This window comes from Radiomyces spectabilis (assembly GCF_025331425.1).
Source record: "Radiomyces spectabilis strain NRRL 2753 chromosome Unknown BYT42scaffold_7, whole genome shotgun sequence".
In the NCBI taxonomy this organism is placed as follows: domain Eukaryota; kingdom Fungi; phylum Mucoromycota; class Mucoromycetes; order Mucorales; family Radiomycetaceae; genus Radiomyces; species Radiomyces spectabilis.
Window position 1 is genome coordinate 1324141 of NW_026251932.1, and position 27686 is coordinate 1351826.

Here is a 27686-nt window from a genome sequence, read left to right on the forward strand (position 1 = left end):
AGCGCCGAGGAGAGAAAGTCAGACTAAAAACGCGCATGGTGAACGTGTCAAAATGGTAAAGGGGATGGGCACCATATCCGCATTTGGAAATCCGGGATGCGACTTTATCTGACCAGCTCATTCACGCGCAACGGTGCAATATATGGCCTACCGCCTCGGCTTTGTTCACCGTCCGCGTTCTCCTCCAGTCTCCAAAAACAACGTTTTCATTTTCTTCTCATGTTAATCCCACTAAAAAAAAACTTCACAATATTTATCCTATCATTTGTCCGATCACATGGTGTGGATCGCTATTATCAATGACAGCAGAGTTTGTTGTCAGCTATCCTATCAGTGCAATGAAACCATGTCATAACAACAATAAACATCAATATAACCAGACCAATGACACCTTAGTGGACCAACAATGCACTGCATCATGGACCACATCAATCCATGTTCATAATTGCCTACAGCATCGGTCACTGCATCGACCACAGCGTAGACGGCACCAGAATCGTTTTGTCACGCCAAAAAAGAACCGCATGGAATAGAGAAAAAAACAGGCCACGTGGGATAGAAACCTGATCAAATGTCAGATTCTTGTGTAATGGTCGTGTATATTAAAAGGTAAGATTGAATGGGCTCCATCAACCTGAACTATTGGAAAAAAAAAAAGGAAAAGACGAGTAACGCACGAATTATAAGAGTGAATACATGTATCGTTTTGGTGTAAGCTTATCAGTTCCAAAATTCATTTTGAGAAGTTTGAGCCCCTTTTTATCCGTCCACCACGACACTGACAAATAGAATGCTTCGTCGCGGCAGGCTTGGGACGCTTTTCATCTGCAGTCAGTCACCGAAATGACATATCAATACCATCGATGATTCAATTCACCTTGAAATCCATCGGGGCTGCGTGCGAAAAAAAAAAAGAAAAAATAACAACAAAATGAGCAAAGTTGTTGTCTATCTTGGTTTTATAAAAAGCAAAAAGAAAACCCCTCTCGTTTATTTTTTTCTCTTTATACCCGATTTTTATTCTTTTGTATTTTACTCTTTGCTCTTTATCGGAAAGCGTACCATTTATCAGTATCTTTTTTTTTGTTTTCATTCTTCTTGCGCAATGGCAAAATCTACACGGTTGTATCGACTTTATATAGGCAATGGAAACTGGGTGAATCTCAGTCCAGAGGCGACACGTGATTTGTTGCAGATCTACGAAACCGGCGTCGCTACACGATATCAGTTGACTGCCGGCCTTTGCATCGATATCTTGCCCAACGATGTCGATTGTAACAGCAAAAACACAGATTTACCCCGCTTAATGCGCGCGGATCTGTGTTACACGGATGGGGAACACCAAACCCATCAACAATTATCATCGTTTGTCAAGGACTTGTTGGAATCCCAAGGCATCATGGATGCATTTCCTCCCGTCAAGCCTGGGGACGCTTTGCCAAAGATCACCGACCTGGAACCCCATCGTCACCTGAGTCTTGTTCCTACCCCGCTGAATTCTGCCCGTCGCACCGTTCGAAAACCCAAAGAAGAAACCGTGGCCGAAGCAGAGGTGAAGCGGTATCCGATCTTTGAAAATACGCTATCGCCCATTATAGGGTATGAGAAAAAGCGACCAAGAAATGCGGGAGGAGGAGCGTCAACAAGATCCAAACGTAAACGATCCGTTCCAGACAAGCAATCACCTTCCGCATCCATCACCATCAACCGTGCGAATACAAGGCAAGACAAGAAATCCCATTTCCCCATTGGGTTGCCAAGCGCCTCGACCACGACAACCACACCCACATCCACTCCCACCCCCGCCACTAGCAGTGCCGTAGCCAATCATGGTGCCCATCCAATGGTCGTCAATGCAACCAACTCGTCGCCTATGGATCCCTTGCGTATGACGAACGCCAGTGGTTATCGTTCTTCGGCCATGCCACCCACAAGCTGGGTGAACTATCCCGCAAGAACTTACGATGCCACCTCATTTTCTTGCCAAAAGCCGCCCTACAGTAACCTGCCCTATTCGCCTTCTTCCATGCTGCTGTATTCCCCCGTCAATGGTTTCCGTCAAGCCGCACCGTCGCCGTCGTCAAGGCACGCCATGGATTCCGAGTATCAGTCTATGTATCATCATCCTCCATCGCTTTTTCCCACCACCGAGTCAGCTTCCCACCACGGCCACAACTACTCGGCCATGATGACCGAGCCCCCCATGCTCGGATCGCCATCCAGTGCAGAAAACAAGAGTATGCGAATTCGGCCGGTGAATCCGTCGTACCCTTTCCAGCTTCCATGCTCGGATCCTTCCACGGCAGCCAATGCGCCTGCCACAGGTCCATGGATGGATCGCGACTTGTGGCTTGAAGGAGACTCCCATCCTTCGTCACTCGCTCCATTCACTTCTGACGTAGGTTACGATCACGCTACAGATGCCATGGTATATCAACATCATTCGTCGTTGTATCAACCGGCGCTCACGGATCCTCCCCGCTACAATGTATCGATGATGCACCTCGATTCATCCTCCGCCTCTAGTGTCACGGGCGATCCGACCTTTTCGCATGATTCCAGCCATCTCACTTCCTTGGCAGACAGCTTATTCAACAATTCAATGAATGAATACAATACCAAATCCTTTGATGGCACTGACACGTCTCAGCGTCCCTTGAACTCCGTATTACATCATTCCGCTACACCTCCTCCTCCTCCTCCTCTTGCTCCTTTACCTCCTCATTCTTCTTTTTCCTCTTCCTCTTCTTCTTCCTCTTCTGCAAGTTCTTCGGCTCCTCCTCAATTGATCGCTTCTCCTTCCTGTATATCCAATGCGGCTCCGGAAACTATTGCCAAGTCAAGCTCCTCGTTAAGAAGCACCAGTACTCAATCCACCCACGACTAACCCAACTACTATGAAAATATGCAAATGCAATTCCCATCTTTGTCATCCTTGTTTTTGGCCCTTTTTTGTTCATGCGTGTATGTTATTTCTGGTTTTAGATCATTGTTTCATGCGTATTTTTCTTTCTTCTTGTTTCTTCTTCCCTCCTTTATCCTGCAACAACAAAATGAAACCTTAAATCTCTACATAAACAAATAAAGAAACCCACAGATGATTCAAAATCGCATTGAACACTGAAAGATATCTCGGGCTGTCATCGATGCACATTGATGGATGTGCTGAGCATGGTCCTGCCACGCTTTCCCAAGTTGCCGTTGTTTCACCAAGTAGTCTAGATACATAATGACCAACTGGGCTTTCTCAATATCTTTTTCTTGCACCAATTCTTGGATGTATTTCGTCACTGTTTCCACATCTTCCGGTTCCGGCGCTTCGGGGAACGAATCCATCCATTGCCGTAGCAATTCGCGAATATCTTCCAGACGACTTTTTCCCATTAGTATCGGTTCCCGGCGTTGAGGAATATCCAATACTGGCGCCGCATTGTTCAAAAGCTAATCAATGCATTGGTTAATTTGATGGGTTTACAGAGGGTAATATTTTGCTCTGTTTTTTTTTGGAGTTTTGTTGATACCTTGTTATGACGGGCTTGCCGAAATTGTTGGTTCACTTGATCCTGCTTTTTCCGTTCCTTTTCCAAGCGACGATCTGCCAGCAATTCTCTCCGGATTTCTGGGCACATTATTTGGTGCAAAAAAAGAAAAAAGATGCAATGTCAAATTTGGATATTTTTCTTCCGTGCCATGTCACATTGGATTGCTTTTGATGCCATTCGAGTTACCTGTCGGAAGTTCGTTCCAGATATCAAGATCCCACGGAACCTCGTCCGCGTGATCATTTTTGTCAGTGGGGCTGTCTTTTATGTCATCACGAGGATAGCGTCGATTGGGACTGGGCGGGAACATTTGCGTCAGTGTGATTCCCGCCTTTTTCTCGGTGACCGTGCCGCGTTTAGACCGATTTCGGGGACTTCCGAGAACAGTAGAGGTTGTTGCCACGGACGTTGGCCGTGAGCGTCTAGGGGATTCTGGCGACGCCGATATAAGCCTCGAGGTTCCTCTTGATTTCGGCTTCTTGTCCACTTTGCTGTACGCTTCCAACACTTGCTTTTGCATCGTATTAGGAAGCGCTAACAGAGACGTTGGATCCAACTGGGACCACGGAGGGAGGCCGGCTAAAGATGACAACAATGAACTTGGCGGTGCATGATGATCATTGACATGACTTTCCGATTCCGCCGCCTCTTTTGACAATGGTGAATTTCCAATATCAGGCAATGCTTCAAGCTGCTGGGTCGTCTGTTGTTGTTCTTGGATAAACTGCAAATCATAGTTTTTGGATAAATGGCTTTGTATATCAGTCGGTAACTCTGTAAACACTTGCTGATCGACTTTCTGTATAAAATAAACCAACGATCAATGAAACAGGTCACGCATGTATTTATCCATGAATTTCCAACTTTCAATACCATTGGTAACTTTTCAGTTTCGGTTGTGGTGGGCGTCTGTGGCTCTCTTTCAGGCGAGCCACTTTGTTGTGGACGAGCAGTAAATTCGAGAGTAGCTTGACTTGCTACAAAGAATTGGAAGAAAAAGATGAAAAGCAAAATAAATGGACTGCCCCGCTGAGCGACCAACTTCTTTGAACGTACCTGAAGGTCGATGGGTCTCGCTTTGATCTAGTTTCTGGATTTGGATGCCGACACCACGGATATCGGCAGTGGGTATATTTAATGATCGCAGTAATTGGTATGCATGCTTGTTGATAATAGAAGCATCGTCGGTATAGTTATCCAGTGTAATGGATTTTGAATAGCTGTCGCATTCGCCACAGCCAAGGTATTTCTCCGCCTCGCCTGCATCCGCTCGCCGACGTAATAACTGCAAACCAGAACCTGAGCTCAGCCCAATGTCGGATACATCATCCATGGCATCTCAGTTGTTTACCTTGAGCGTTATGCTTTTTCCTCGACGATCGATATTTCTCAGTCGATTGCTCACTTCCTCAGAAAGACCAATTAAAAAGCTCTAAAGACCATTGACCTCGTTAAGCGTCTAATGGATATGATAAAACGAGAAGGGTGACAAGATTTTTACCTTTGCTTGCTGATCCGTCTCAAATCGCACACCCCACTAAAAGAGTGGTCAGGGTTCGGATGCGTTTTGTGCCAAAAAGTTGGGCCAACACTTACATTTACTTCGGCGCTGACGGACTGGCGGGGCTGGTTGGTGATCAATGGCCGATCATCAATGCCTCGAGAATAATCATGCAACATGCGGCCTGTTTTGGTACCGAACTTGGTGGAGAGTTCCGACAAGTTGGCTTTCGAAAGATCACCGATCGTTCTTATACCCTATGGAGCCCGGATGAATACGTCACGAAACGGTGTCTTACTCGTCTACGCATGGGAAGCAAGGGACATAACAGAAAGAAAAATAAAATAATATAAAAAGGAGTGGTCTATTTTTTTTTACCATATCATTCAATTTTGAGCGCAAGACATAGCCGACCTTTGAGAGATTGACAGAAAAAAAAGACAAAATGAATAAACTACCATCAGAGGAAAACCGTATTTATCGTACTTACACCTGGTAAAGCAGATACGTCATGATCCTTGATGATGCTCTCTGCTTCCTCCTTTCTGCAGTAAAACTGACCGCACGGTTTGGCTTTCTTTGTTGCTAATCTAAAATAATATCAAAATCGATACGCGGGTCAACCAGCCAAAATCATTTTCCCACCCAAGGATCACACAACTTTCTTACTTTGCAAACAAAATATTGGGTCCAATGCCGATACTCGCTTCGCAGCCTGTCCTTTTGCGAATGTCATCTCTGATTTGAGTGGCGAGGGCTTCTTCTTGTCCGGTGTTGGGTTCCGTAACATAAGATGCCACTTCCATTAATGCTTCATCCACACTGACTGCTTGGATCTCGTCAGCATATTGGAAAAGTATCTATCCAGAACATGGCTTCAATATTCCGTATTGGCAGAAAAAAAGGGTTCATTGAAATATTACTTCGTAAAAGATCTCCGAAATGGCCTTGTATTTGTCAAATTCATATCTATGGACGAGGGTCCGTTAGAATTCATGTTGTTTTTTCTTCCTCCATGTTTGCTTATATGAAACTTACGGAATGACTTGTAAATCGGGACACAGCTTTTTCGCCGTACCAATGCTACCATCAATTATTCAGTATCCAAGGATCAGAGACGAATCCCGGTTTTGTTACTCACTGCATGCCATTATGAACCCCAAACGAACGAGCGATATAATTACAAGATGCTGTCACAGATAGCGAGCGAGAGAACAGAGTCAGTATTTTTTATTTTGTTCGATTGGATCGAAATATTTGTTCAGTGTACCTATATCACTGGATGACGTATCTTTGAGGCCTTTCCCATGCGATACAGCAACCTAACATATGATGTAAGGACACACTGGAGCAATAACTGACTAACACCCAAAAGTGGACTTACTGGTTTATCTTTGAGATGGGGACGATCTTTTATGCCGACGGAAGCAAAAAAGCAATCAAAATCGACATGCCTAAATGGAAATGCGTATTTAGATTCTACAACGGTCCGCACCGTCTTACACAGTTCATTAAAGTATTTACGTACATAACAACCCGCAGTCCATCAACACGTTTCCGTTTGCGACTGCCGTTGGGATCCGATCCAGCCGGAAACTTTTGTTCCATGTTGCGTACAATCTCTTTGAGCTCGGCTTTCCATGTGGATAAATGATGCAAACGCGATGATTGGTAATATTTTTTGATGAAATCGGGATTGACGGTGCTCGTTTGTCGATTCCATTGGTTGGACAGTAACGCAGCATTCAATTCTTCGCCTTTGGGTGAAAATCGATTCTGCTCTTTTAGCGCATTCGTATCTTTGACATTGTCTAAAGGCGATGGCGGCGATGGAGGTGCTTTGGAGGATTCCGAGGCAGCTGCAGCAAAGGGGAGTTCTTTTTGTGCCGATTCATTGGCAATGACCCGATAGGATGACCATGGTAACAATTGCTTAGCATTCACTGAATCGACGATCCATTGAGGTTTCACAACCTTGTACGCCCTGAATGCAACGTCGGCTTCTTAATTAAAATGCACCCATGCAGCAGTATTGATCCAATGCCACCTTACCTTAGCTCATTAATCTTTGCATTGGTCAAAGTAGAAGCAACGATATGTGTCACTTGCTGCTTTTTCACTTAAGAAAACAACCAAAAAAACGACAATGAATTCATCAACTTATCGAGTGGGTCATTTTGAATTCGGGGAAAAGCGATCGCTTACAGTAATGTTGGAAATCGCCACCGTGCTGAATGATCAAGCGACGCAATTCTGTGCGAGAGGGTATAGTGTAGCCATTAATGTGAATTGAGCAACCTTCAAATATAGGAACACACGGCTCAGCCGACGGTTCATGCCTACATTGGCAATAAATGGTCCATGCTCAACTGAATGGTGTGTAATAGATTGATTCTATGCTATTCGGGCTTACACTGCCTTTTCTTGTTCTTTCAGTTTGGCTTTTTTATTTTGCATGTATTTGCGGAATTCACCAAACTTGATGGCACCATAGGGATCTTGATCCGCCATGGCCAACGACCGCAGCACGAAAAAGGGAAGAAAGGGTCAATGCTCGAAAAGGAAGGTGAGCGGAGGCGGAGCGATCAAAAAAAACGATGGGTCGGAAAAATGTCCCGTCACGGACCACCTTCTTTTTTTTTTTGTACCGGTACATTCAGCTCTTCCATGGCGAAGCACTAAATGCAAGCCATGATTTATCCAAGAGAACCTATCGACGATGAACCCGAAGCAGGGTGCAAGCTGATGGACGGCTTTGCTATCTTTATTCAACTCTGTTTAGCCACTGCCGCCTTCTCCACCCTCATCATTAAACGTCAAAGAGAACATCCTCAACGTCCAGTTCGCATTTGGTAAGTCAATGAGTCTTCGAGTGGGGTACTGTGTGGTAGTGTCTCTTTACCTTTTACTAATTGCCTTGGTTTTACAGGGCTTTTGATGTGAGCAAGCAACTCGTAGGTGGTATTGTCATTCACTCACTCAATGTGGTTGCGTCGTACTTTTTTGGCGTTCAACCAGAAGCAGGTCAAGGGTCAAATCCTTGTGTGTGGTAAAGTATCGTTGGGCTCGGAAAGACGGTGTAGTATTGAAACCTTGGATTCTCATGCGTGGTTCCTAAACTAGGTATTTCCTGAATATTTTTGTGGATACGACTTTGGGTGTGGTGATCTTGTGGAGCGTTCTCCTGGGATTCCGATATTTCACCGGGAAACTTCAATGGTCGGGATTTCAAAGTGGGGTATACGGTGATCCGCCATTCCAAGAACAGATCAAAGCATGGTCCAAGCAGTTGGCCGTGTACATTATCAGCTTAATTATCATGAAAATTATCGTCGTCGCTATCTTTCATCTGTGTCCGTGGATATCCGATTTTGGCCGCTGGGTCCTTCAATGGACCATGGGAAATTATAAGCTGCAGGTCGTCTTTGTCATGCTAATGTAAGCTTTATATTTCTGTTTTCATCTCATGTTCCTTGATCTAACCATTACTGCAGTTTCCCCTTGGTGATGAATATCATCCAGTTTTGGGTCGTCGATACCATCGTCAAACACAAAGCGGACCATGTCACCACCATCCGACTGATGCACGATCAAGAGGATGCAGAAACCTTGCTGCCACGACAAGATCTAGATCAAGAGGAAGGAGATGTTTTATTGGGACCCTTGCCGGATCATGAAGATGAACGGGACGCATTATTAACAGCGCATCGTACAACAACTTCCTTTGAAGAACCTGTGGGTAAGCAAGATTTTAATCCTACGGCAGCGGGTCTTCGTCGATCGGTGGATGATCGATAAAAAATGGCTCTTATCATCTTCATTCTCCTCCTCCTCTTCCTCTTCTTGTTCTCCTTCATGCATTTATACCCTTGTATTGCATTGTATAGAATTTTTTTTTTGTTTCAACCTATTCGCATACATCTTGGCTTCTCACTTTTTTTTATGTGTTTCCGCGCCCAATGACAAACCAATAAAATTTGTGCTCTCGTTTCCCTGCTGACAGCTATCTTATTCCACGTTGCATCTCAACTTTTAGGTTCGACGATCGATGCTGGTTGTCACAAAAGAAAGAAAACGCCTTCCGATAAGGCAGCCAAGCCAACGGGTACTAAGTTGCCTTATCTTTCCCTTGTAATTGATTTTCTTTTTTATAAAAATACTAGCATAGTATCATACAGTAGAAGAGCAAGGGTGAGGGAAAGAAGAGGTAAAGTCATTGCATGACGGTTGGCACTACTTTCGTCTGGTTGGGCCGATAATCCATGCACGGCGTCCTCGTTCTCCGAAGCCTCAGCAACGATAGGTATAAGTTTTTGGCCCTGATGGTACCCTGTGGTGTTGAATGAAAACTTGTCGCCCACATAGCTTAGCTGTTGAGCGGCTGTAATAAGAAGAAGAAAAAAAAGATACTTTGCATAAGTATATATTGGTCGGTACCGTTAGGTGGCTCAGAGAGACTCTTACAAGCTTTATAAGGAGCTGGGTCGTTCAAGCAGCCGTCTAATCGTACAGCAGTGTACCCTTCGTCGTTGAGTGCTTTGATTACATTGGGCACGGCCTTGAGGGACCCAGTGGATGGGACATCGTATTGAATGGATATAAAAGATCCTTTGGCATCATATGTATCTTTTTGATGTCGGAAGGCGCGCACATATTCTTTTTCAATGGATCCGCCATCCTTCAACTGGTAGTCCTTACTGTCGAGATTATAGCCTACAAGGACAAACCCGTTTTGATGCAGCAAATGTTCGGCTCGCACATCCAGTGGGCTGGGAGACGTGGCAGTGTAATGCATTCGGACGTATTTCGGGGCCATCCCAATCAATGTTTCAATCATGTACGCTTGATTAAGGATATCATTGACCAGCATATCGTCCGTCACCGATTCGGTCCCGCGTTCCTCCAAATCAAAGGGAACCCGGTAAGTCATCCCGATCAAATGACCAGCATGATACAAATTCTGCACGACCATTGCATACTGCTGGGCATACATCATGGATGCATTGATAAAAAAGTTGCCCCGGGCTTCCGCTTGGTTCAGCTGTCGAGCAATCCCGGCTGTTGCATCACTCGGTCCTTCACTCTATGCAATAAATGACAAAAAAATAAATGAACGCTGTGGCTTTTATCTTTGGTCGCAAATTGTTGGATACAAACGTATGTTAACGCCACCTGTCCATGGGTCCTGCAACCTGTTACTTGCGGAACTGGCGCGCTTAGATCGATCTGGATAGGGGTTGGATCCTCTGCCTCCATGGTGGATGTAGGTCCGGGCACTTTCTCCGATGAATCCTCGGCATCAAGCTCATCCTCTTGAGTTTCCGCTTCTTGTGAATCCGGTTGACAACAGATGAGACACACGATATTGAGATGGAAAAAGACAAGTCTTATCCTTGATCCCTGAACTGCACTACTTACTTTCTGTTTCGGGTTTGGAAGCGTCGATGTGCATTTTGGTGGGAGTCGACGGATAGGTGTTGGGAGACACCTTGTGAGATGGATTCGCTGTCAATGGACCTGTTAAAGGAGTTTTCAAGCGTCGTTGCTGCTGCGCTTTTCCTCTCTCAGTTTCGTCGCCAAGTTCATGGTCCTCCTGTTCTTCTTCGTCTTCTTCTTCCGTCTCTGGGACTTCATGATGGACAGGCCGCGCTCTTTCGTGAGCTGGACTACCTATCGTTGCCCAACGGTGATAGACGGTTCTCGTCATGACAGGCCGTCGAGCGACGGTGTCTCCCACCGGAGATAAAACTGAACTGGTGCTTGTCACTACACCTACGAAAGACGATACCAGCACTACTACTGATTCATCCGTATTAAAATAAATATCCCTCCTTTTTTTCCGTTGGCCGGAACATACAAGTTCGTCAACGTACATGCTAATGCTACAGGAGGCAGTGAGCGCATCCTATGTATTTCTAATGGGACGGTTTATGGACTGACAGAGGTAAAAAATAACATGGTACATTCTAGCTTTATAATCTTGGCTTGACTGAAAAAAATTTCCGTGCATTCCGAATCCTATTATTATTGGGGTACTTTTTTTTTTTTTTTTGGTTTAATTCATCAGTATTAACGAGAAAGACGTAATGTTGCTTCTACTAATGTTTGTTTATATAAAAACCAGACTGGTTCATCGCTGACATCGTCCAAGGGTGAAGCGCAAGGCGTTTGATCACCGGAAGTTTCGTAATTTCCAGTATTCTGTCCTTCCAAATACCCCATGACCAACGCGTTGAGGAGTTCTGCTTGGGAATCACTGAGGTTCATATCGGACATCCCCGTGAAACTTAACCATCGCTCGCCCAATTCTCCAAACAACGAATCACCCGATATCTTTTCGGGCCCAATGATCACTTGGGCTTTTTGCGCTACTCGCATCGCTTCTTCCAATCCCCGCGTTCGATACGCTTCATTCATCGCTTTGGTGTAAGCCGCTTTGTTCAAATTCTACGGTACAAAGGTGAGCTCCTTTGTCGCGGATTATTTGGTTTTGGGGTTTCGTCGCTTACCATGAGGCACACCCTGCCAAATCGTTCAATCACTGTTTCAAAAGACAAGTGTTGCCATCCTCGGTAAAGATCCGATATGCTGGGATCAAGTACCATTTGTGACTTCCACTGTGCTTCCTGTTGCTTCGCTTCGACAAACAAGTCAATGGCAATATGATCATTATTCTCAGCAAAGCTGCGAAGCGCTTTGGCTACGGTCAGGCCAATCGAAACATAGGTCTCAAATTGATTCCACACCAAGGCAAAATCGGGATCCCCGCGAGCCTTGGCTTCATTTATCATCGGCTTTTCCTTCGTTTCTGCATCCGATGCAGAATCACCCGTCTAATGCAATAAAAGTTAAGATACCATCCCTTGTGGAGCGAGGTTTGAATCAAGGAAAATACTTACGCATTCTACATTCGCGCTGCTGTCGTCAAGCCCATACAGAAGCAATATGCGCTCCAAAGTTTCCTGATTTCCACTCTTTGCAAGGAAAAAGATTATGCTATGTAGATCAACGGGAAGTCAATGAGTTGAGCTTATTTCTACTTTGTTGTATTCTTTTTTACCTTCTCATGAATCGGTAATCACTGTCATCGAGTTGCTGTACTCTGTGCATTAGGACAATGGTGGTGTTTCGGATCTTGCTGAAAGGGTTATTAACGGCAACGGATCGGTCATCGTCGTCCCATGTCTCTTCGATCGGTGACATGGATCTCTCAATCGAATACCGCTGTCTGTCATTCATATTATCGTCCACTTCCAAGGTCATATCATGCATTTGTCTGTCAAGTGTCTGTTGATCATTGGCAAAGTCCACTTGTCGCATGAAATCCTCGTTGTCCGAAGCGATGAATGACTAAAAATATGCAATAAGATAAATGTCGACAATGGACTTGCGTTTGCCCTTTCTTGTACCTGTAAGCTTTGTGGTATCGCATTAATTAGATCCGTTTGTGAAACAGTGGTAATGTGGCGGTCGACATAGAGCAATGCAAAGGGGGTGGTTGTGTCATTGAACACTACGCCTTCCGTGACCGGGGTAACGATGGCATCAGCGAAGCGATACCATCCTGCGTCGGTTTCTATATCACACAACAGATTTTGCTCACTGGGCTCAACCCAGATGTAGGCCCAATAGTGTCCAGCACTTGATATATTATCGTGGTAGAGAATAGCGCGTAAATCGTACGGTGTTTTCTGTAATTCGGGAACATTGAACAATGTTTTCAGGACACTCGATCGCTCGTTGTATGTCTTTTGCAAATCTATCAGCATAAAAGGGTCAGCTTTTTTTCCCCGAAACTGTCAAAAGAAATACAATCAGATCGTGACATGTCTAACCTTCCAACCGCTGGTCAATGTAGTTGCGAGCATTGTGTAACATGTCACGTACAAGTTGCACACGTTCCGTCAAAGTTGGGTCCGACTCATCGGATGTTGGCAAGCTCTCAAAGTATCCCAGTGTGTCGCTCAATAGTTTTCGTTTATCATACTTGAGTTCGTCCTAGGTGAACCATCCCGGTTAATATTGGCTTGTTGATTTTAATTATCTGGCCGCTCAAATATTGGCTTACCTTGATTTCCGTCGAGCGAAGCATTTCCATCTCCTTTTTGATGTCCCCAATTTCTTTCTTGTAGCTTTCAATTTGCTGATGGATGCTGAGAGCGATGTCCCTGTTTTTATGCAAGTAACGATCCATGTAAATGGTTTTATCTACAGTGTAAAGCGGCCGATCGGAGGAGGAAAGCGAGTCATTCAGGGACCGATTCTCCAACGTGACAAAGAGCAGCGGTGGAATTTCGTGGAAGGTGGTCAGTCGATACCGATGCGGGATTTCTGGTTCGCTGGAAGAGTCGCTATTTACACTGCAGGTATCGGCATCTTTGTTTGGTTTTTCATGGTTTTCATATACAAGAGGGTCCAAACAGTCGTAAAACGTAGTCATGTACTCGTTGTATCCCAGAGAGAGATAATTGACCTCTTCAAGGTCGGGTTCGTACGGATACCGGACTTGCGCTCTCAAACGTAGCAAACTGCAGACCAGCCAAAAAAAAAAAAAGTCAGACATCCACTGCCAACCAACATGGCTACCAAAAAGGATCTCAAAAACTTACTCACGGAACCTTGTTTCGACGGCAGGCTTTCCATTGGCGTAACATTCTTCCAGACACTGAAACAATGCATCCAGAAACTCTGCACACGTATTATAAAATGGTTAAATATGGGAATAAAACCGGATCGTTAACCTCGTACCTTCCACGCTTCGATCCGAATACTGGCCCCACGAAGACGACATGACTTGATCATTCAAAGCTTGAGTCAAATGACTGACGTTGGCATATCGTCGTTTGGTCAATAACATGAACGCTGACAGTTTTTGCAGCTCAGCCATCACTGTATGACCGAATTATCCCAGCCAAGAAAAGAAATGAATAAATAGCGAGCATCACTGAATCATTTCATCAGAGACTTACCTCTCTCGCTTTTGGATAACGCTTTCATGGCATACTTTGATGTTTCGGGTTCAGAGGGGCCATTGGACGGGTGGAATGGGTTGTGGGAGGCATAGGGAAAGGAGGAATTCGGGTGATCGGTGGAGGAAATTCTGGGTTCCAGTGTAAACGCGCCCTGGGAAGGATCTTCGGTTGGGTGAAATGTGCGGATGGGAATAGCTTCGCCTGCTCCTCGCCAATAAGATAAAGGCGAACCCCACGCATCTGGAACCGGTCGATAAGACATCAATAAGTAACGGAAAAACGATACATGCAATAAAGACTGCAAAAACACAGGAGCAAAGGCAAAATCCCAAAAGGGTGGTCGAAGGCCCGTAGGACTAGATCAATAAAACATAGAAATGGTCAGCCTCAAATAAAGCGGGATAGTTGATGCATTGGGGGAAAGGATTCTGAAGGCATACTCACATGGAACTTAGTTTCATGCGTTGAGTAGGATCGTCGGGATCCCGCCACGCCGTCACGGTTATTCTTTCATTTTCTCGCCAATTTCCTGGAGGTGGGGTTATTGTTTCCTGCAAGACAGATTATAGGAGAGATCAAAATCTGCATGTCGCTGTGAAGCTATGTGTTCAAAAAGGCCAACCTTGGGTGTAAATGGGACCACGCTCCACATGGCTGGATCACGCCACGCTTGATCATTGTCTTGTTTGTTCCAATGGACTGGCTCGGTTTGCTCTTTTTCAAGGGGATCCATGTCGTCCGGTCCATCTACATGAGACAGATCGCCCATCACTTTATCAGCTGTGGCCTTTTGGATACGTTCCACTTTGCTCGACATGCATACCCTTCTCTTTCCATGATGAACCACTATTGTGAGTTGATGTATTGGATAGAGTTTCCGAGGATGATAATCCGCTTGGAGGATCCCACCGTGGAGTGCTATTTTGTTCTTCTTCGGCATTGATCTGCCGAGCCAAAGCTTCGTCTGATAAAATGGCGGCAGTTCTCTGATAGTCGACAATGTGTGAATTGAGTTGGGCTGGTGGGGTGAAATGGCTGATCTACTTTTTCTCAAATCCTTACGTCATTTTCGTCTTCTTCGTCTTCTTCAGCCAATCCTGAGAAAATGTAATCGGCAGCTCGAGCAACGTCGTAATTGTAACGCTAAATGCAAAAGAGTTTTAGTGCCAAACTATTCCACGGGGCTATTTTGTTTCCCAGAACGTTGCTCACCTGCAAAGCTTTTAAGGCTTGGTTTCTGGTTACGCCCTAAAGGAAAAAAGAATAGAGAAAGCAAATGGTCCATGTTAAGTATAAGAGATAGTGGAATAGCCCGCAAACCCAGGGAACCCGCCCGGAAAACCGTGGCACAGACGGTGGTTGTGTTTCAAGTGTATACCGAGTGCAGTAGCTAGTTTAAGTAGAAGAGAATGAAAATCTCGGTACATACCAACTCCAGCAGTTGGACAATCGCAGCTTCGAGAGATTCATCGGACGGCATCAAGTTTATGCACGACGATAAAGCGGACAATGGCCTGACAAGCCGAACCAGGCTCTCTTTTTGGATGTCCCAATTTTTTGTGACTTGTCATTTGCTCAGCATTCGAAATTCCGTAATATCTTGGCATGAAAAATCTCTAATCCATGCTTCAATACACGTTAAGAAAGGTTCATGGATACGAACAAAGGCTGATAACCTCTGTAGTGTATCAAACTTTTTAAAGCATGTTCTTCTTATAAGGGACCCCACGCAGGTCAATTTCATGAACAGAGGAATATCATGCATGCATGGTAGATATCAATATTAAAGACAAAAAACAAATGATAACACCTTGTTTTTGGTTCGCATTAGCCAGACTACTGTAGTCTAGCAGGTAGTGATGAGCACTATTTTGCGAAAAAGAAGAGTAGTCCACTTAAAATTTCATCCCGCTGCTTCAAGCATTTATGGACAGTTAATCGTTCGCAGTAGGAATTAGGGGCCATTCCCCCATGCCGATCTTCCTATAGCAGTAGCAGCACCCGCGGTATCCCATGGGACCAGTTTTTGACTGAACTGATGCTAAGATTCGGACTCTAATGGGAGTAAGTATGATCAACATGATAATTATTTTTATTCGACCAAGTGCCATTTGTCGTTTCTAAAAAGCAAGTTCGTCGAAAGGCACAGTGGTCGTCATACGTAGTTTATCACAAGGGTAGGAAAAACGGTAGTGATTCTGGCGTTGCGAATCACCTTGGTCAGCATCGGTGGGCTGCTCACAGACTGGAGCCGATTCATCGAGTAAGAGTTGGATAGCGGCGTCTCTTAAATCTTGCACTGCAGCCATTTTTGGATATCGCCATGCCAGCAGCTCATCTTTTGGTTCTTTGGACGCCGTAGGTTGTGGGAACAGGCGAAATACCGATCCTGATAATCGACGTTGCGCATAAGCAGAGGCACTATCTTGCTTTTGTCGGTGTAACAATGATTTCGTCGATGACATCCAAAGAGAGATTCCAGAATCTCTTTTATAATACCGTGTGGATGACGATTCTGCAATTTTGTCACTGTGAGATAGTGGATCGCGCATGCTTCCATCGGCACATGTCATTTTTGTATGTCGGAGATCAAACAAGGCTTGACGAATCATGGATGATTTCTCTTCTTTATATTGCTCGTAAGGGATGCTGGGGCACCAAGATGTGTGCTTCAAGACATATTCAGACGTCGGTCGAGGCCGTGATGCAGGTGTAGGAGATTCAGGGGACGGTGGTGATCGATGGTTACGCTGGAGTTTCAAACAATAGGATTTTCCTAATCGGATCCACCGCGAAAGGGTTTGCAAAGGTCGTTTATCCTTGATACCAATTTTCTTTGGCGATAATGGTAATATATCTACTTTTCTATCATTGAGGAGGGGTTGTGGGTGATCACTCGGTGGAATGGGGAATTCATCGTAGATAGTGTTATCTTGAATCAGCTCTTGGTTCGTTGCTCCGAGGTCCAGCGGAATCAGGGATTGTATCTCCGCCTTCCGTTGCTGCTGTAACTGGAGTTCCAATTTCAGCATTTCACGTTGCGACTCGACAAACGATGCGATATGCGTGAATCTTGATCTTCGATAATGGACGGCGTGCTGCAGATAAATGATAACAAGAGAAAAAAGCCTAAATGAGTTTCGGTTTTCTTTTTCTCACACAAAGCAAGTGAGATCTCAGCTGGTTCGAAAAATAGGAACATGCCAGTGGCAGCCGGAAGGCATTCCGAACCATTGCCATGACAGTCATGGACAACGTTCGAATCTGCTTTCAGCGCTGCTTTTGCACACTTTCTTTTTTTGTTCAGGTATGAAAGCTGAGGTGATTTATCTATTTATACTTACTTGTTGAGTGTGGTATTGAAGGTTTTTCGTGGTGAGCGGACTGACAAAGGAATCCATGGATCGTTTATGCGATGGACAGCCTAGTCTTTCACATGATGAGAAAGAAGCATTCTTGGTAGGTTGTATTCGCTGTTCCAGTATTGAAAAGCCTGTAGCCTGTAATTCTTTGGAAGCGACTGACTTGAGCGGATAGTGCGGAAGGTCTAATGGTTGTAGCGAAGGGCACGAGTGTCGATGTAACGATGATCTTTTCATGGGAACCGCCGTATATAAGAAAGAAGATGGTAATAATTTTTAAGAAAGAAGGGAGGATAGCGGCAAATCACAAGACAGCAAAATTCAGAAGAACAAGAAGAAGAAGAAGAAAGGAAGACCAAGGAGGGAAAAAAGCATAAGAAAAATATAAAAAGAGACAACAAGAACCGTTTACGGGTCGCTGTATGCGAGCTAAACTGACCTGTAATCTGATCAGAGTGATGAGCGAATTCGTTTTCTCAGTCTGTTGCGGCAGAATGGCCAAATGCATGATAATTTGAAAGTAGCACAGTAGATGCAGTTCCCTGAGCGAAAAAATGAGCGGGGTTCAAACATATCCGTCGAACCATTGAGCTTTTGTATAAAAAGAGTTTCCAAAGCAACATTTGTGTCTCTCCTTCATTTTCTGGTGGCGGTTGACTCTTTTTACATGTCAAGGAACAAAACATTCACATCATCATCTATCGTTAAAATGGGATAGTCTCTCCAAAAAAAAGCGCTATATAATTAAAACGGAGATCCGGTGTTACAACAATCAGCAGGTCTAAGGAAGCTATTCAATGATCCGCATTCACTGGAAAAGACGAAAAAAGGAAACAGTGGGCCAAGGAAAAATACACGCAGACTCATGAGGGATTTTCGAGATAAATTTGCTCACTTTCAACTTGATCAAAAACATGAGCGGGCCCTTCATAGGTAGACCTATGCGAATACGATCAACGGATTCTTAAAAATCGATCATCAATGTAAAAAATAAAAAAGATCGCCCAAGATGTCCTTGGTTCCGTCCGTAAAGTATATGCGTTGTTTAAAATATGCCTCAAAAATATACAATAAAACGCTACTTATTCCCACATTACCGTTTGTTCTAACTAACAATGATTTACAGTTCGAGGTCACAAGCGTTCAAATGATGGAAAATCATTTCATGACGTCCAAAGTTTTGTATCCGGCATGCAAAATGATTTTTTTTACTGGGGGACGACTGTACAAATGTTGATCCTCTCACATGATATGCACGATAACCCCTCCTTTCGAAACCGTCCACCATTACCAATTTAAAAGATAACTTCCATATCAGCTGTGCCTGCGTGACGTGCTTCTTCTTGGAGGAGCTTCTTCCTCCTTTGTTTTTCTGCTCGGAGAGACTCTGCTTTGCTCTCTGCATACCGTGTTAATAAATAACCAAGTGAAGCAATCGTTAAACCGGCAAGAACCACACCAGCTTAATCACAAAAAATAATATCATCAGTACAATTTGCCAGTCATAAAAACTTCGAAATCGGGCACCCCACTTACTCATGCCTTTCCAAATCGTTTCCCATCGCACGGCTTCCAGACCTGTTCGTACATCACCCAAGGAAACAGTAAACTTGTTATTGATTTCCTGGATGCGCATATCGATAGCTTTTTGGTGTTCCTGAGTCTCATTCTTTCGGTTGTTCATATCGAGGGTGACATCGTTTTTCATTGTCGCCACATCTTCTTGCAATTTTCGAGCCAACGCTTCCACTTCGCGCGTAATCATGGCCACTTCAGTTTGCAACACTTGGATATCATTGCGCCGCATCACCTGAATCTCTGTTCGAAGTTCGGATAATCCCGCTTTGAATAAATACGATTCCTGAGCAACCACCATTGTTAGTACAACCGTTTTGCATAACAAGAAAATAACCATCAAAATCGCATACGTTTTCCAGATCCGCACGTAGTAATAACTGCGTTTGCAACTTGGCCGCACTACACTCGGCATTCATTAGATAACATGCCCACTGACAAAAAAAAAATGACAAGGGTTTTTTTTGAGCAAAAAAAAAATAAAAAAATTCACCTTTCTCTTAATTTGAACTTGATGCCTTTCATAACGACAATCGCCTGCGATCTCGTGAATCCTTGTCGTTCCAACGTTTGCAGCAATTCGTAAGTGTCAAAATGATGCCGTCGCTGTTCAATAGCTGGATCGTGAACAATATCCTCCATTTTAAGACGCTTATTGTCGGAAGAGTTGTTTGAAGATGACAGTGCATCTTTATCAAATTGCACTACAGGGCGAGTGGGCTGCGGTGGAGGAAACGGTGTAGACGCATCGTGTCTTGATCGTCGCGCATTTTTTGTGACTGGCCAACGACCCAGTACCCTTCGTGACCAAAGCAACATGTGAGGGTATCTAGTGGGTACATTCATGTTTTTGCACTGTCAATAGATTACAAACAAAAAAAGTGCAAGTGCTTCGGCACTATTTCGTCAAATGGGCCCTTCCTGGATGACGATTCCTTGAAACTCCGCTCTTGCCGCAATCACTACCAGTGCAAAAGAAAAAAACAGTGTCGGTGACCCCGGTGTTTGCTGGATGCACAGACCCTTTTCTCAATATATTGTTGTTAGCTTGGAATTGTGGGGCAGCTTACATTATGGCCGTTATAAAGGACAACGAGTGCACGGTAAACCTGAAAATATTGCTTAGATTTATGTTGACCATGCGTCAACGCTTGTTGTACGAGATAGGCACGCGACTTTCGTATGAAAACGGTGCGACATTTGATTTTGGGGCGATAGATCGTTTTTTTGTGTGTACTTTTTGCACGTTGTTTTATTGCATGCCATGTAACACACACAGTCGAATTAGGTAAACTGGTTGATCGGTCAAAGAATATTTATGGTATCGGACCCTTTGAAAAATGTTTGTCCTCTTTTTTTTTTTTTTTTCCTTCCCTTTTTCTTCTTCTTTCTTTTTTGCCTTGAGGGTAAACTCATTGCCCATCTTTCTTTGTTCTTTTTTTTCCCTTTTTTTCTTATTTATTTATTTTTGTCGAATGCCTTCGGCTGGTGCACCGCAATCGATTTGCGATCTAACCACTCGTATCCAAGCGACGACGGGGGATGTACCTCCTTTGTTGATCGGTGCCACTGTTACTGTGGTTGATAACAATGTCTATGTATTTGGAGGTCGACTTCAGTCTTCTCGTCAAATCTCCAATCAATTGTACGTCTTATCGCTCGATACGCATGTTTGGAAATCCGTCTCGCCCAAAGGCCTCCCCCCGCAAGCTCGTTATTTCCATTCCGCCAATCACCATGATAACCACATTTATTTCCATGGCGGGATGACCAACAGCCAATCAGCAGCGGCCGGGCTGATCGCTTTGAACGACACCGTTTTACTCAATTTGTACGAAATGGCGTGGGAGTATCCGGTAGATGAAACGCATCCTTTGCCGCAACCACGGTATGCTCATCTGTCCACCATATCTGACGGTAAACTTGTCATCATCGGTGGCCAAGACATCGACAATAATTATATACCCCAAATGAATGTTTACGATCGCAAACGACGATCATGGTACCCCGCCATTGATATCCAGGCACAGGTAGGCGCTTATCGTGCCGCAGCCGCCGCTATTACACCATTAGCTCCCACGCCTGCCACTTCCGCCGCCTTGGCTGACATGCATTTGGCTTCCATCGGTATCGACGACGATAACGATGTGCTGCCTTTATCGCCCATCATCCACGTTTACTCCAACTTTAATTTCGACGACGTTACACGACGCTTGTATACCATGACCGTCGACAACCGCGGCCAACTGGCCGACGTGAGCGACATGTCCCATCTGCTTGTCGGTTCCTCACTTCCCCCGCCTTTGCGGTTTCCCACTGCATCCGTATGCGGGCAGCACTTTATGATCTCCGGTCCTTGCTTGGTCGCGAATCATCATCAGTTTCACATTTGGGCTTTCAATCTCGCCACCATGGCTTGGACTCGTTTAGATGCAGGCCCTCTTTTGACCAAAGGCTCCTGGCTTCGAGGCGCCTTTTGCGAAGCTCAAAACAAGTTTCTTGTCTTTGGTCATCCGGAACGTTCGATGCAAGAGGATTATACCCATCGACTCGTCAGCTTTGAGCATATCGTGAGCGTTGACACGGAAGCCTTTGGCGTGTACCGACCCCCACCTGTTTCATGCGATTCGGCTGCCGAAGGCTTGGGACTCGCCATCTTGAATGACCCGGTTTTATCGGATCTGACCATTGTCACCACCGACAATCAAACCATGGCGGTGAATTCGTCCATTCTAGCTCAACGTTGGCCATCCATTCGAAGTACCTTGCAACCTCTGTTGAGCCCCCAATCACATCAAGCTGCCATAGGGACTTTGCGCAAACTCACTTTTCCGGACACCTATTCTGTGCTTGTCGCTTTCCTTCAGTTTATCTACACGAATCATCTACTGACGGTGCAACAGCATCAACCTTACATTTTATCGCGCCTGTTACTGCTGTCGGATCTTTTTGGGATCTCGCGGTTGAAGGAGCTGGCCATCCATGCGTTGCACCAGATGTTGAATATGTCGACGGCTTCCATGATTTACGAAACCGCCTCGCTATCGAATTGTGTTTCGTTGCAAATTCGCGCCCTTCGTGTCATGATCAACGCCAAAAAGATTATGCAACGCAAACAGCAGCAACAGCAACAGCAGCAGCAGCAGCAGCATTATTTTCAACAACATCATCATCAAGAGGACGGAGAGACTCAGTCCATTGCACCGGCTTACCAGCCATTATCTCAGCTTCTCCAACAGTATGATCTGAATGCGCCGACGCCCATGACGCCAACCCAGGAACTGTTTGTTGGGAAATCGGCCCACGGTAGTGGAGCTCGACCCACGGCTTCGTCTTCATCACCAGTGCATATGCGAGTGGAATCGCAACGATTGGTTTCGGAATCGACCAAATCCAACTTTTTGTCGCGCATCCATTCGACCACCGCTCCTTCCACGCCCACCACCGCCGGTTCGCCTCAACCGTCCGCATTAAACTTCTTTATGCGAACTCCAGGTTCCTCCAAGACCCCGGCTGAGCCTGCCAAATCATCTCGTTCCGGTACTTTCTGGCTGTCGGGCCATTCCAAAAAGAAGACCATTCCACCATCGGGACCTCATAAATCGCCCGAGCATGCGGCCCGACCCAAATGGCCACTGGGAGAAGGCCATCGATCGCCTACTTACCTGATGAACGAACATACATAAAGAGGCGGACCTTTGTCACCTACAAAATCTCCATTCTTCTTTTATTTCGTTAATTGAACACCCATAGAATATTTCACACACAGGTATCTAAAGGTAGAAGCGTTCCCCTAGATAATGATAATAATAATAAAAAAAGATTGTGGGGCCGGTTCCCAGGCAATTCTTGGCAGGATCTTTTGTTGTACAGCATTCGTAATCACTCAGTGATGTATTTTTCCATTAGTTCAGACTGACTTCAGTTGTTTGTGCCTCATGTAACGTATCCTTCAATATCATACTATCAACAGAAAAACATTCATCTGCTATCATAGTCAACCGAAAATGATGAGTAAATTTCGAACGTTGCGCACAATAAAATAAACAAAAAAAAAGGGCAATAAAATGAACAGCATGATCTGGTTCGTGTTGTATTGTCTTGATTTTTTTGTTTTCAAGTGCGTGAGATAGACTATAGAAAGGATTATTGTTCATTAGACGATGATTGTAGGTGATATAAGTAAAAATACATATAAAACAAAGAAAATTAAGGAAAGAAAAAGTAATAAAATATAAAGACAAACAACGACAGGAAAAAGCAAGGAAAACCAGCACGAGCTTCCTATACATAACAAAAACCCATTCTGCTCTAAAACAATAGAAAATAAGTGAAAAAGAAAAAAGCAAGTAAAGCCCAATAAATGCAAGATACATAGAATGATGAGAATGAAGGAATAAAGCAAAACACGAGAATAAATAAGAAGTGGGGCGGCTCATCAGTGAGGTTTGATAGCCGACATCTTTTTGGAGAAATCGATACCATAAAGGTAAGAGGAAACCATGACGATGGCGGCTCCCAACACAAATGGCATCGTAGGTTGAAAGTTGAACAGATAAAAGCTGATAATCCCCGATACAATGATGGACAAGCTGGTGGCGAACCCTTTCAGAATGTTATCCGCATATTTCACTACAATGGCCACGAGAAGACCTCCCAGGGCTTGATTGGCAACGACGACCCAGGTGAGCCAGTCATAGCCTTGAAGCAATCCACCTTCACGCAACGCTTGTGAATCGTACATTACCATTCCCACGAAGGAGAAAAAAGCACCCGAAATGCCCAACTGAATATTGCGAACCCACATGGAGGTGTCTGATGTTTTCAGGATTTTTTCGAAATAACAACCGGCGAATCCAGACGAAATGCAGCTGGTGATGACGGCAACGAGACCAATAAACGGATTTTGTACGGCTAATACGAGCGGCTGGTCCAAAGGCATGTCGCCATCGGTTTCCGAGGCGACCGGTTCAGGCGGCGCGGCTGACGACATGCTTTGCGATTGGACCATGGTAACGCCAATCATCAAGAGGACCAACGCACACCATTTATCGCGATTCAGCGACCTTCCTAAAAGCACGACCGAGAAGATGGCTGTGGACAAGATTTTCATTTGGTAGGTGACTTGAAACGTGGCCGCTTCCAGGTTGCTCAGGGCTACGTATAACAAATTGTTTTGGAGCGCATACAGACCGGACGGAATAAGCATTTTTAGGGTTTCTTTGGGTTTGCCGAGAATTTCGTGGCGCACCATTAAAGTAAACCCTTCCCATGATCGTTGCTGGTATCGCATAACGGCTAGACAGGCGATAATTTTCAAGACTTCGGCGAGAAAAACCGCGGTTGAAGCGATATACATGGATTGACCGGGCTTTTGCACAATTCGCGAGTAACGCATCATCAACACCAACGTACTGTTCTGAACCACCAACACGATCAGCGATACCTGTTTCCGGGTTAAACCAAACACTAGTGGTTGAGCTAGGTCGAAACTTCATAAGTAGCTGATTTATGGCAGAGAGTTCTAAGCTACAACCAAACAAAAAAAAAAAAAAAATAACCCCTCCCCCACCCTCCCGATGCAACCATGAACGACGAGACGCATCCATCCATACCCGAGACTTGGGTTGACCAAGGATGGACCCAACAACTTACCCTGGAGTTTGGCATTCTCGTGAGCAGTAGGTAGTAAATCTCGCTTAGCGAACGTCCGCCGGGAATGATAGACGGACATGTTGCAAGGCAGAAAACGGTGATGCAAACAAGGGAATGAAAAAAGAGACAAAAAAAAAATAGATCGATACAAAGTGCAAGGCGAGTGGGGTGGCACAAATTATAATGCGGGGACCGAAAAAAATAAGGCAAAAGAGACCATAGCAACACAGTGTTCATTAAACTGAGTGCACCATCCACTCGAGGACCACGTGTGTCTGTTCGTCTGACCGTTTATTAATCTCTACAGAAAAATGTTGATGTGAGCGATGCTTGGATATTGCGAATAATTCAACGATTCATCCCATCCCATCCCATGCTGGGTATATGACCTATCAAACAAGTCAAATATCATGTGCATTACATTTCACAAACAACAACCGAGTACCAAGTTCAAACTATCCAATGTGGTCCAAGTGTTTAATGGGCGCTTAGCATGTTGAACATGGAAAAATAAACTTTCCTGTCTGACAGTAATTTTTTACTAACGAACCCATTCGGATCACGGTTTCTAAAATGCACAGCACCATTGAACGTTGATTGCTTTTGAATTTCGAAAGGTCATGTTTCACAAACGAAAATTCTCTCCGCCCCCACGGTTGCCCTCCAACAAAGGGTGATATGCGGCGAGTTAAAAGGATCGAATATCGAATCCACAGACCCTCTTTGTGTTCCACCACCATTGTGACGATTATCGTTGCGGACCACTAATCATTTACGATGATCATCGCCACGGTGTTCTTCCCATCCTGCTTTTATGAAAAACACATCCTCGAGCTGAACTCCAAAGACCTAATTTCTGTGCCATTGATTCGCTGAACAGTAGCGGGAAGTGATTATTTATTCAATTCATTGCATTGACTTTGTGTGCGCCTTGGTTTCCCGAAATTATAGTTATGAGGTGTAGTCTAATAGATACTTACCCGTAAAGAGCTTCAAGTGTCTGTGCCAGTGTGCAAACTGAAGCATGGTAAAATGCTGAATTTGAGATAAAAAGTGGCTCGTGATAGCTTTTTTGTCACGTATGGCACTTAGAATTCATCGGGATCGAAAGGCTCATTGGATGGAATCACGTGACGATGTTTCGGGCTGTCGCTAATTCACGAGGTCTGCTGAAAATGGGCAAGCAAGCAAAAGAATGGAATAGCGTTACTTTACAAGAAATAACGCAACAATGAAAAAGAAGAAGGTAATCACTATTACAATTCAGTGATAATGGCAGTGTCTACTGCTTTTTATCCTTGGCCAAAATTGTTCGTATACATGGCAGCAGGATACGGCAGGCTTTCACTTTTATACATTATGCAAGAAGAAAGAAAAAATGTAGGTTAATCACGGTAAATTGGCTTGTAGGTTTTGCTTATGGGCAAAAGCGGATCAGGGAAAACCTCAATGCGATCCATCATCTTTAGCAATTATATTGCCAGAGATACACGACGGCTAGGAGCTACAAGTAATATACACAACATACCGACGGACACGACATTCATGTGACTGACTGAGAATGGGATGTATAGTCGATGTGGAACATTCCAACGTAAAGTTTCTGGGTAATCTAGTACTAAACCTGTGGGATTGTGGAGGGTGAGTGCACGACTCTTTTAATATGGCGAAACAATATGTATCAACAACATTTTTCCTTTAAACTAGTCAAGAAGCGTTCATGGAAAATTACTTTGCTTCGGAGCGAGACCGGATATTCAAGAATGTGGAGGTGCTCATCTACGTATTCGATGTGGAAAGTCGCGATTGGCAAAAGGATTTGCACTATTACCAATCGTGTTTGGATGCCATATTAGCCAACTCCAAAGAAGCGAGGATTTTTTGCCTCATTCACAAAATGGATCTTGTTCCCGAACCCCAACGATCGCAGGTGAGTGACTCGAGAAAAAAATCAAAGTTGGGAATAAAAGGAAATAACATCCACGCAACTAGATGTACGAAAAACGTGTATCAGAGCTTCGAACACGGTCGGAACCATTACACATCCAAGCATTTAGCACGTCGATCTGGGACGAGACATTATATGCGGTAAAAAGACTTCGTTTTTTGTACTTGTAGTAACGCGATATTGATCAGCAAATGGATGTCGATAGGCTTGGTCGCAGATCGTTCACTGTCTGATACCCAATATCCAAGTCTTGGAATCGAATTTGGAGCATTTTTGTCGCATTTGCGATGCCGATGAAGTCGTTTTATTCGAACGGATCACGTTTCTGGTCATTGCCAACGCAGCCACCATTAAGCATCCTGACCTTCATCGATTTGAAAAGATTAGTAACATTATCAAACAGTTCAATCTCGGATGCAGGTAAGAATAGATTTCCCGCCGATATGCGACTCAAATTTGTAACTTAACAACGCGATCTGATGAAATGCAGTCGATCTCAAACACGGTTCAAGAGTATGGAAATTCGCGGAAGTACATTCACAGCTTTTATCGATGTGTTGACGAACAATACGTATGCCATGATTGTAATGTCCGACCCTAATATCCGTAAGTTGTCGAAAGCAAAATGGATACCAAACCGCAACATGTGCACTGAATTTTTTGTGGGATGTAGAATCAGCTGCCACTTTGCTGAATATTGCTGCTGCTAAAAAGCACTTTGAAAAGCTGGAAGGCGAAAAGATGGAAGGAGATAGATTGGATGGAGCACGATAAAAAAAAAAAAAAAAAAGCCTATGATTTTCAATGCAACATCACATTCTGAACATAAAGGAACCCACAAAAATTTGGTTGAATTGGATGAGAGTCCATGACATTGGAGGGTCCCTGAGATTAAGAGGCGCGTAGGCAGAAGTAGTTCATGGGATTATAGCTGCAGAGCTGCCTTTTTCCATTCTCTTTCAATACTGTATGGTTACATTACCGCTCTCGATTTCTATGAGATTTCTTTATCAGAATTGACTGAAGCTGAACTCGAAAGTGTGTAAAGGGTCGCCAATACGTTAAAGAGAACAATAGCCAATCAATCATCATTACATACAGTATAGTAAAGAGGCTGATACTAATATGCCA

General features: G+C 44.4%; 12 protein-coding genes across 12 annotated transcripts; 4 read left to right on the forward strand and 8 right to left on the reverse strand.

Moving 5' to 3' along the window:
• Positions 1–571: 571 nt before the first annotated feature.
• On the forward strand, positions 572–2887 carry BYT42DRAFT_546481 (uncharacterized protein; the record flags this gene model as incomplete). Its single annotated transcript, XM_051565885.1, has 3 exons — positions 572–609; positions 790–830; positions 1143–2887. The coding sequence occupies 3 exons, from the start codon at positions 572–574 to the stop codon at positions 2885–2887; spliced, it is 1824 nt and encodes a 607-aa protein (XP_051423178.1).
• A 107-nt stretch (positions 2888–2994) lies between these two features.
• Positions 2995–7902, reverse strand: BYT42DRAFT_359890 (uncharacterized protein). Its single transcript, XM_051563218.1, has 20 exons — positions 7457–7902; positions 7249–7382; positions 7096–7162; positions 6572–7027; positions 6428–6497; positions 6314–6365; positions 6185–6233; positions 6082–6126; positions 5967–6012; positions 5713–5903; positions 5534–5633; positions 5422–5457; positions 5139–5300; positions 5044–5079; positions 4894–4974; positions 4599–4827; positions 4416–4519; positions 3729–4341; positions 3522–3619; positions 2995–3441 (listed from the first exon to the last, which is right to left on the reverse strand). The coding sequence occupies exons 1-20, from the start codon at positions 7552–7554 to the stop codon at positions 3103–3105; spliced, it is 3006 nt and encodes a 1001-aa protein (XP_051423179.1). The 5' UTR covers positions 7555–7902; the 3' UTR covers positions 2995–3102.
• On the forward strand, positions 7666–9047 carry BYT42DRAFT_571971 (vacuolar membrane protein-domain-containing protein). Its single transcript, XM_051568544.1, has 4 exons — positions 7666–7895; positions 7973–8092; positions 8167–8481; positions 8538–9047. Exons 1-4 carry the CDS (start codon positions 7726–7728, stop codon positions 8839–8841), a joined length of 909 nt encoding a protein of 302 aa, XP_051423180.1. The 5' UTR covers positions 7666–7725; the 3' UTR covers positions 8842–9047.
• A 144-nt stretch (positions 9048–9191) lies between these two features.
• Positions 9192–10308, reverse strand: BYT42DRAFT_637481 (uncharacterized protein; the record flags this gene model as incomplete). The annotated part of the gene is made up of 3 exons (XM_051572503.1): positions 9192–9424; positions 9508–10126; positions 10201–10308. Coding segments are annotated over 3 exons (960 nt in total), but the record flags the coding sequence as incomplete, so codon positions are not given.
• An 804-nt stretch (positions 10309–11112) lies between these two features.
• BYT42DRAFT_496781 (uncharacterized protein) lies at positions 11113–12812 on the reverse strand (the record flags this gene model as incomplete). The annotated part of the gene is made up of 5 exons (XM_051564447.1): positions 11113–11490; positions 11553–11843; positions 11952–12039; positions 12104–12393; positions 12453–12812. The coding sequence occupies 5 exons, from the start codon at positions 12810–12812 to the stop codon at positions 11113–11115; spliced, it is 1407 nt and encodes a 468-aa protein (XP_051423182.1).
• Positions 12593–14935, reverse strand: BYT42DRAFT_359999 (uncharacterized protein). The gene is made up of 9 exons (XM_051563219.1): positions 14839–14935; positions 14638–14762; positions 14460–14566; positions 14013–14371; positions 13792–13932; positions 13653–13731; positions 13112–13571; positions 12931–13041; positions 12593–12802 (listed from the first exon to the last, which is right to left on the reverse strand). Exons 2-9 carry the CDS (start codon positions 14746–14748, stop codon positions 12764–12766), a joined length of 1407 nt encoding a protein of 468 aa, XP_051423183.1. The 5' UTR covers positions 14749–14762; positions 14839–14935; the 3' UTR covers positions 12593–12763.
• Positions 14936–15705: 770 nt separating this feature from the next.
• On the reverse strand, positions 15706–17968 carry BYT42DRAFT_571979 (uncharacterized protein). The gene is made up of 3 exons (XM_051568545.1): positions 17360–17968; positions 16160–17113; positions 15706–16080 (listed from the first exon to the last, which is right to left on the reverse strand). Exons 1-3 carry the CDS (start codon positions 17612–17614, stop codon positions 16057–16059), a joined length of 1233 nt encoding a protein of 410 aa, XP_051423184.1. The 5' UTR covers positions 17615–17968; the 3' UTR covers positions 15706–16056.
• A 413-nt stretch (positions 17969–18381) lies between these two features.
• On the reverse strand, positions 18382–20257 carry BYT42DRAFT_571984 (uncharacterized protein). Its single transcript, XM_051568546.1, has 4 exons — positions 19446–20257; positions 19306–19354; positions 18914–19238; positions 18382–18839 (listed from the first exon to the last, which is right to left on the reverse strand). Exons 1-4 carry the CDS (start codon positions 19796–19798, stop codon positions 18673–18675), a joined length of 894 nt encoding a protein of 297 aa, XP_051423185.1. The 5' UTR covers positions 19799–20257; the 3' UTR covers positions 18382–18672.
• Positions 20258–20315: 58 nt separating this feature from the next.
• BYT42DRAFT_571986 (uncharacterized protein) lies at positions 20316–22806 on the forward strand. The gene has a single exon (XM_051568547.1). It carries the CDS (start codon positions 20428–20430, stop codon positions 22636–22638), a length of 2211 nt encoding a protein of 736 aa, XP_051423186.1. The 5' UTR covers positions 20316–20427; the 3' UTR covers positions 22639–22806.
• Positions 22807–23009: 203 nt separating this feature from the next.
• BYT42DRAFT_516149 (uncharacterized protein) lies at positions 23010–23879 on the reverse strand (the record flags this gene model as incomplete). The annotated part of the gene is made up of 1 exon (XM_051565211.1): positions 23010–23879. A coding segment is annotated over exon 1 (381 nt), but the record flags the coding sequence as incomplete, so codon positions are not given.
• On the reverse strand, positions 23010–24505 carry BYT42DRAFT_571987 (nucleotide-sugar transporter-domain-containing protein). The gene has a single exon (XM_051568548.1). It carries the CDS (start codon positions 24351–24353, stop codon positions 23391–23393), a length of 963 nt encoding a protein of 320 aa, XP_051423187.1. The 5' UTR covers positions 24354–24505; the 3' UTR covers positions 23010–23390.
• Positions 24506–25806: 1301 nt separating this feature from the next.
• Positions 25807–27459, forward strand: BYT42DRAFT_571989 (Gtr1/RagA G protein conserved region-domain-containing protein). Its single transcript, XM_051568549.1, has 8 exons — positions 25807–25853; positions 26018–26117; positions 26182–26248; positions 26315–26537; positions 26600–26695; positions 26761–26975; positions 27046–27161; positions 27229–27459. The coding sequence occupies exons 1-8, from the start codon at positions 25839–25841 to the stop codon at positions 27327–27329; spliced, it is 933 nt and encodes a 310-aa protein (XP_051423189.1). The 5' UTR covers positions 25807–25838; the 3' UTR covers positions 27330–27459.
• The last annotated feature ends 227 nt before the right edge of the window (positions 27460–27686 follow it).

Bases quoted from the DNA above. Each gene is read 5' to 3' on its own strand.
- BYT42DRAFT_571984 (XM_051568546.1), bottom strand. From the start codon at position 19,798: ATGAATGTACCCACTAGATACCCTCACATGTTGCTTTGGTCACGAAGG. The intron at 19,355-19,445 runs GTGAATTTTTTT...TGCCGAGTGTAG, and splicing joins AAGTTCAAATTAAGAGAAAG to TGCGGCCAAGTTGCAAACGC. The intron at 19,239-19,305 runs GTATGCGATTTT...GTGGTTGCTCAG, and splicing joins TACGTGCGGATCTGGAAAAC to GAATCGTATTTATTCAAAGC.
- BYT42DRAFT_571986 (XM_051568547.1), top strand. From the start codon at position 20,428: ATGCCTTCGGCTGGTGCACCGCAATCGATTTGCGATCTAACCACTCGT.
- BYT42DRAFT_359999 (XM_051563219.1), bottom strand. From the start codon at position 14,748: ATGGATCCCCTTGAAAAAGAGCAAACCGAGCCAGTCCATTGGAACAAA. The intron at 13,933-14,012 runs GTAAGTCTCTGA...TCGGTCATACAG, and splicing joins GTTATCCAAAAGCGAGAGAG to TGATGGCTGAGCTGCAAAAA. The intron at 13,042-13,111 runs GTAAGCCAATAT...TGGTTCACCTAG, and splicing joins TTCGCTCGACGGAAATCAAG to GACGAACTCAAGTATGATAA.
- BYT42DRAFT_571979 (XM_051568545.1), bottom strand. From the start codon at position 17,614: ATGAAAAGATCATCGTTACATCGACACTCGTGCCCTTCGCTACAACCA. The intron at 17,114-17,359 runs GTAAGTATAAAT...ATTTATCTGCAG, and splicing joins TTCAATACCACACTCAACAA to CACGCCGTCCATTATCGAAG. The intron at 16,081-16,159 runs CCTTTCGACGAA...TGATCATACTTA, and splicing joins TACGTATGACGACCACTGTG to CTCCCATTAGAGTCCGAATC.
- BYT42DRAFT_571987 (XM_051568548.1), bottom strand. From the start codon at position 24,353: ATGATGCGTTACTCGCGAATTGTGCAAAAGCCCGGTCAATCCATGTAT.
- BYT42DRAFT_359890 (XM_051563218.1), bottom strand. From the start codon at position 7,554: ATGGCGGATCAAGATCCCTATGGTGCCATCAAGTTTGGTGAATTCCGC. The intron at 7,028-7,095 runs GTAAGGTGGCAT...CGTTGCATTCAG, and splicing joins GCAAAGATTAATGAGCTAAG to GGCGTACAAGGTTGTGAAAC. The intron at 5,904-5,966 runs GTAATATTTCAA...TGTTCTGGATAG, and splicing joins TTTCGGAGATCTTTTACGAA to ATACTTTTCCAATATGCTGA.
- BYT42DRAFT_571989 (XM_051568549.1), top strand. The intron at 26,118-26,181 runs GTAATATACACA...TGGGATGTATAG, and splicing joins ACGACGGCTAGGAGCTACAA to TCGATGTGGAACATTCCAAC. The intron at 27,162-27,228 runs GTAAGTTGTCGA...TGTGGGATGTAG, and splicing joins AATGTCCGACCCTAATATCC to AATCAGCTGCCACTTTGCTG.
- BYT42DRAFT_571971 (XM_051568544.1), top strand. From the start codon at position 7,726: ATGCAAGCCATGATTTATCCAAGAGAACCTATCGACGATGAACCCGAA. The intron at 7,896-7,972 runs GTAAGTCAATGA...TTGGTTTTACAG, and splicing joins CAACGTCCAGTTCGCATTTG to GGCTTTTGATGTGAGCAAGC. The intron at 8,482-8,537 runs GTAAGCTTTATA...CCATTACTGCAG, and splicing joins GTCGTCTTTGTCATGCTAAT to TTTCCCCTTGGTGATGAATA.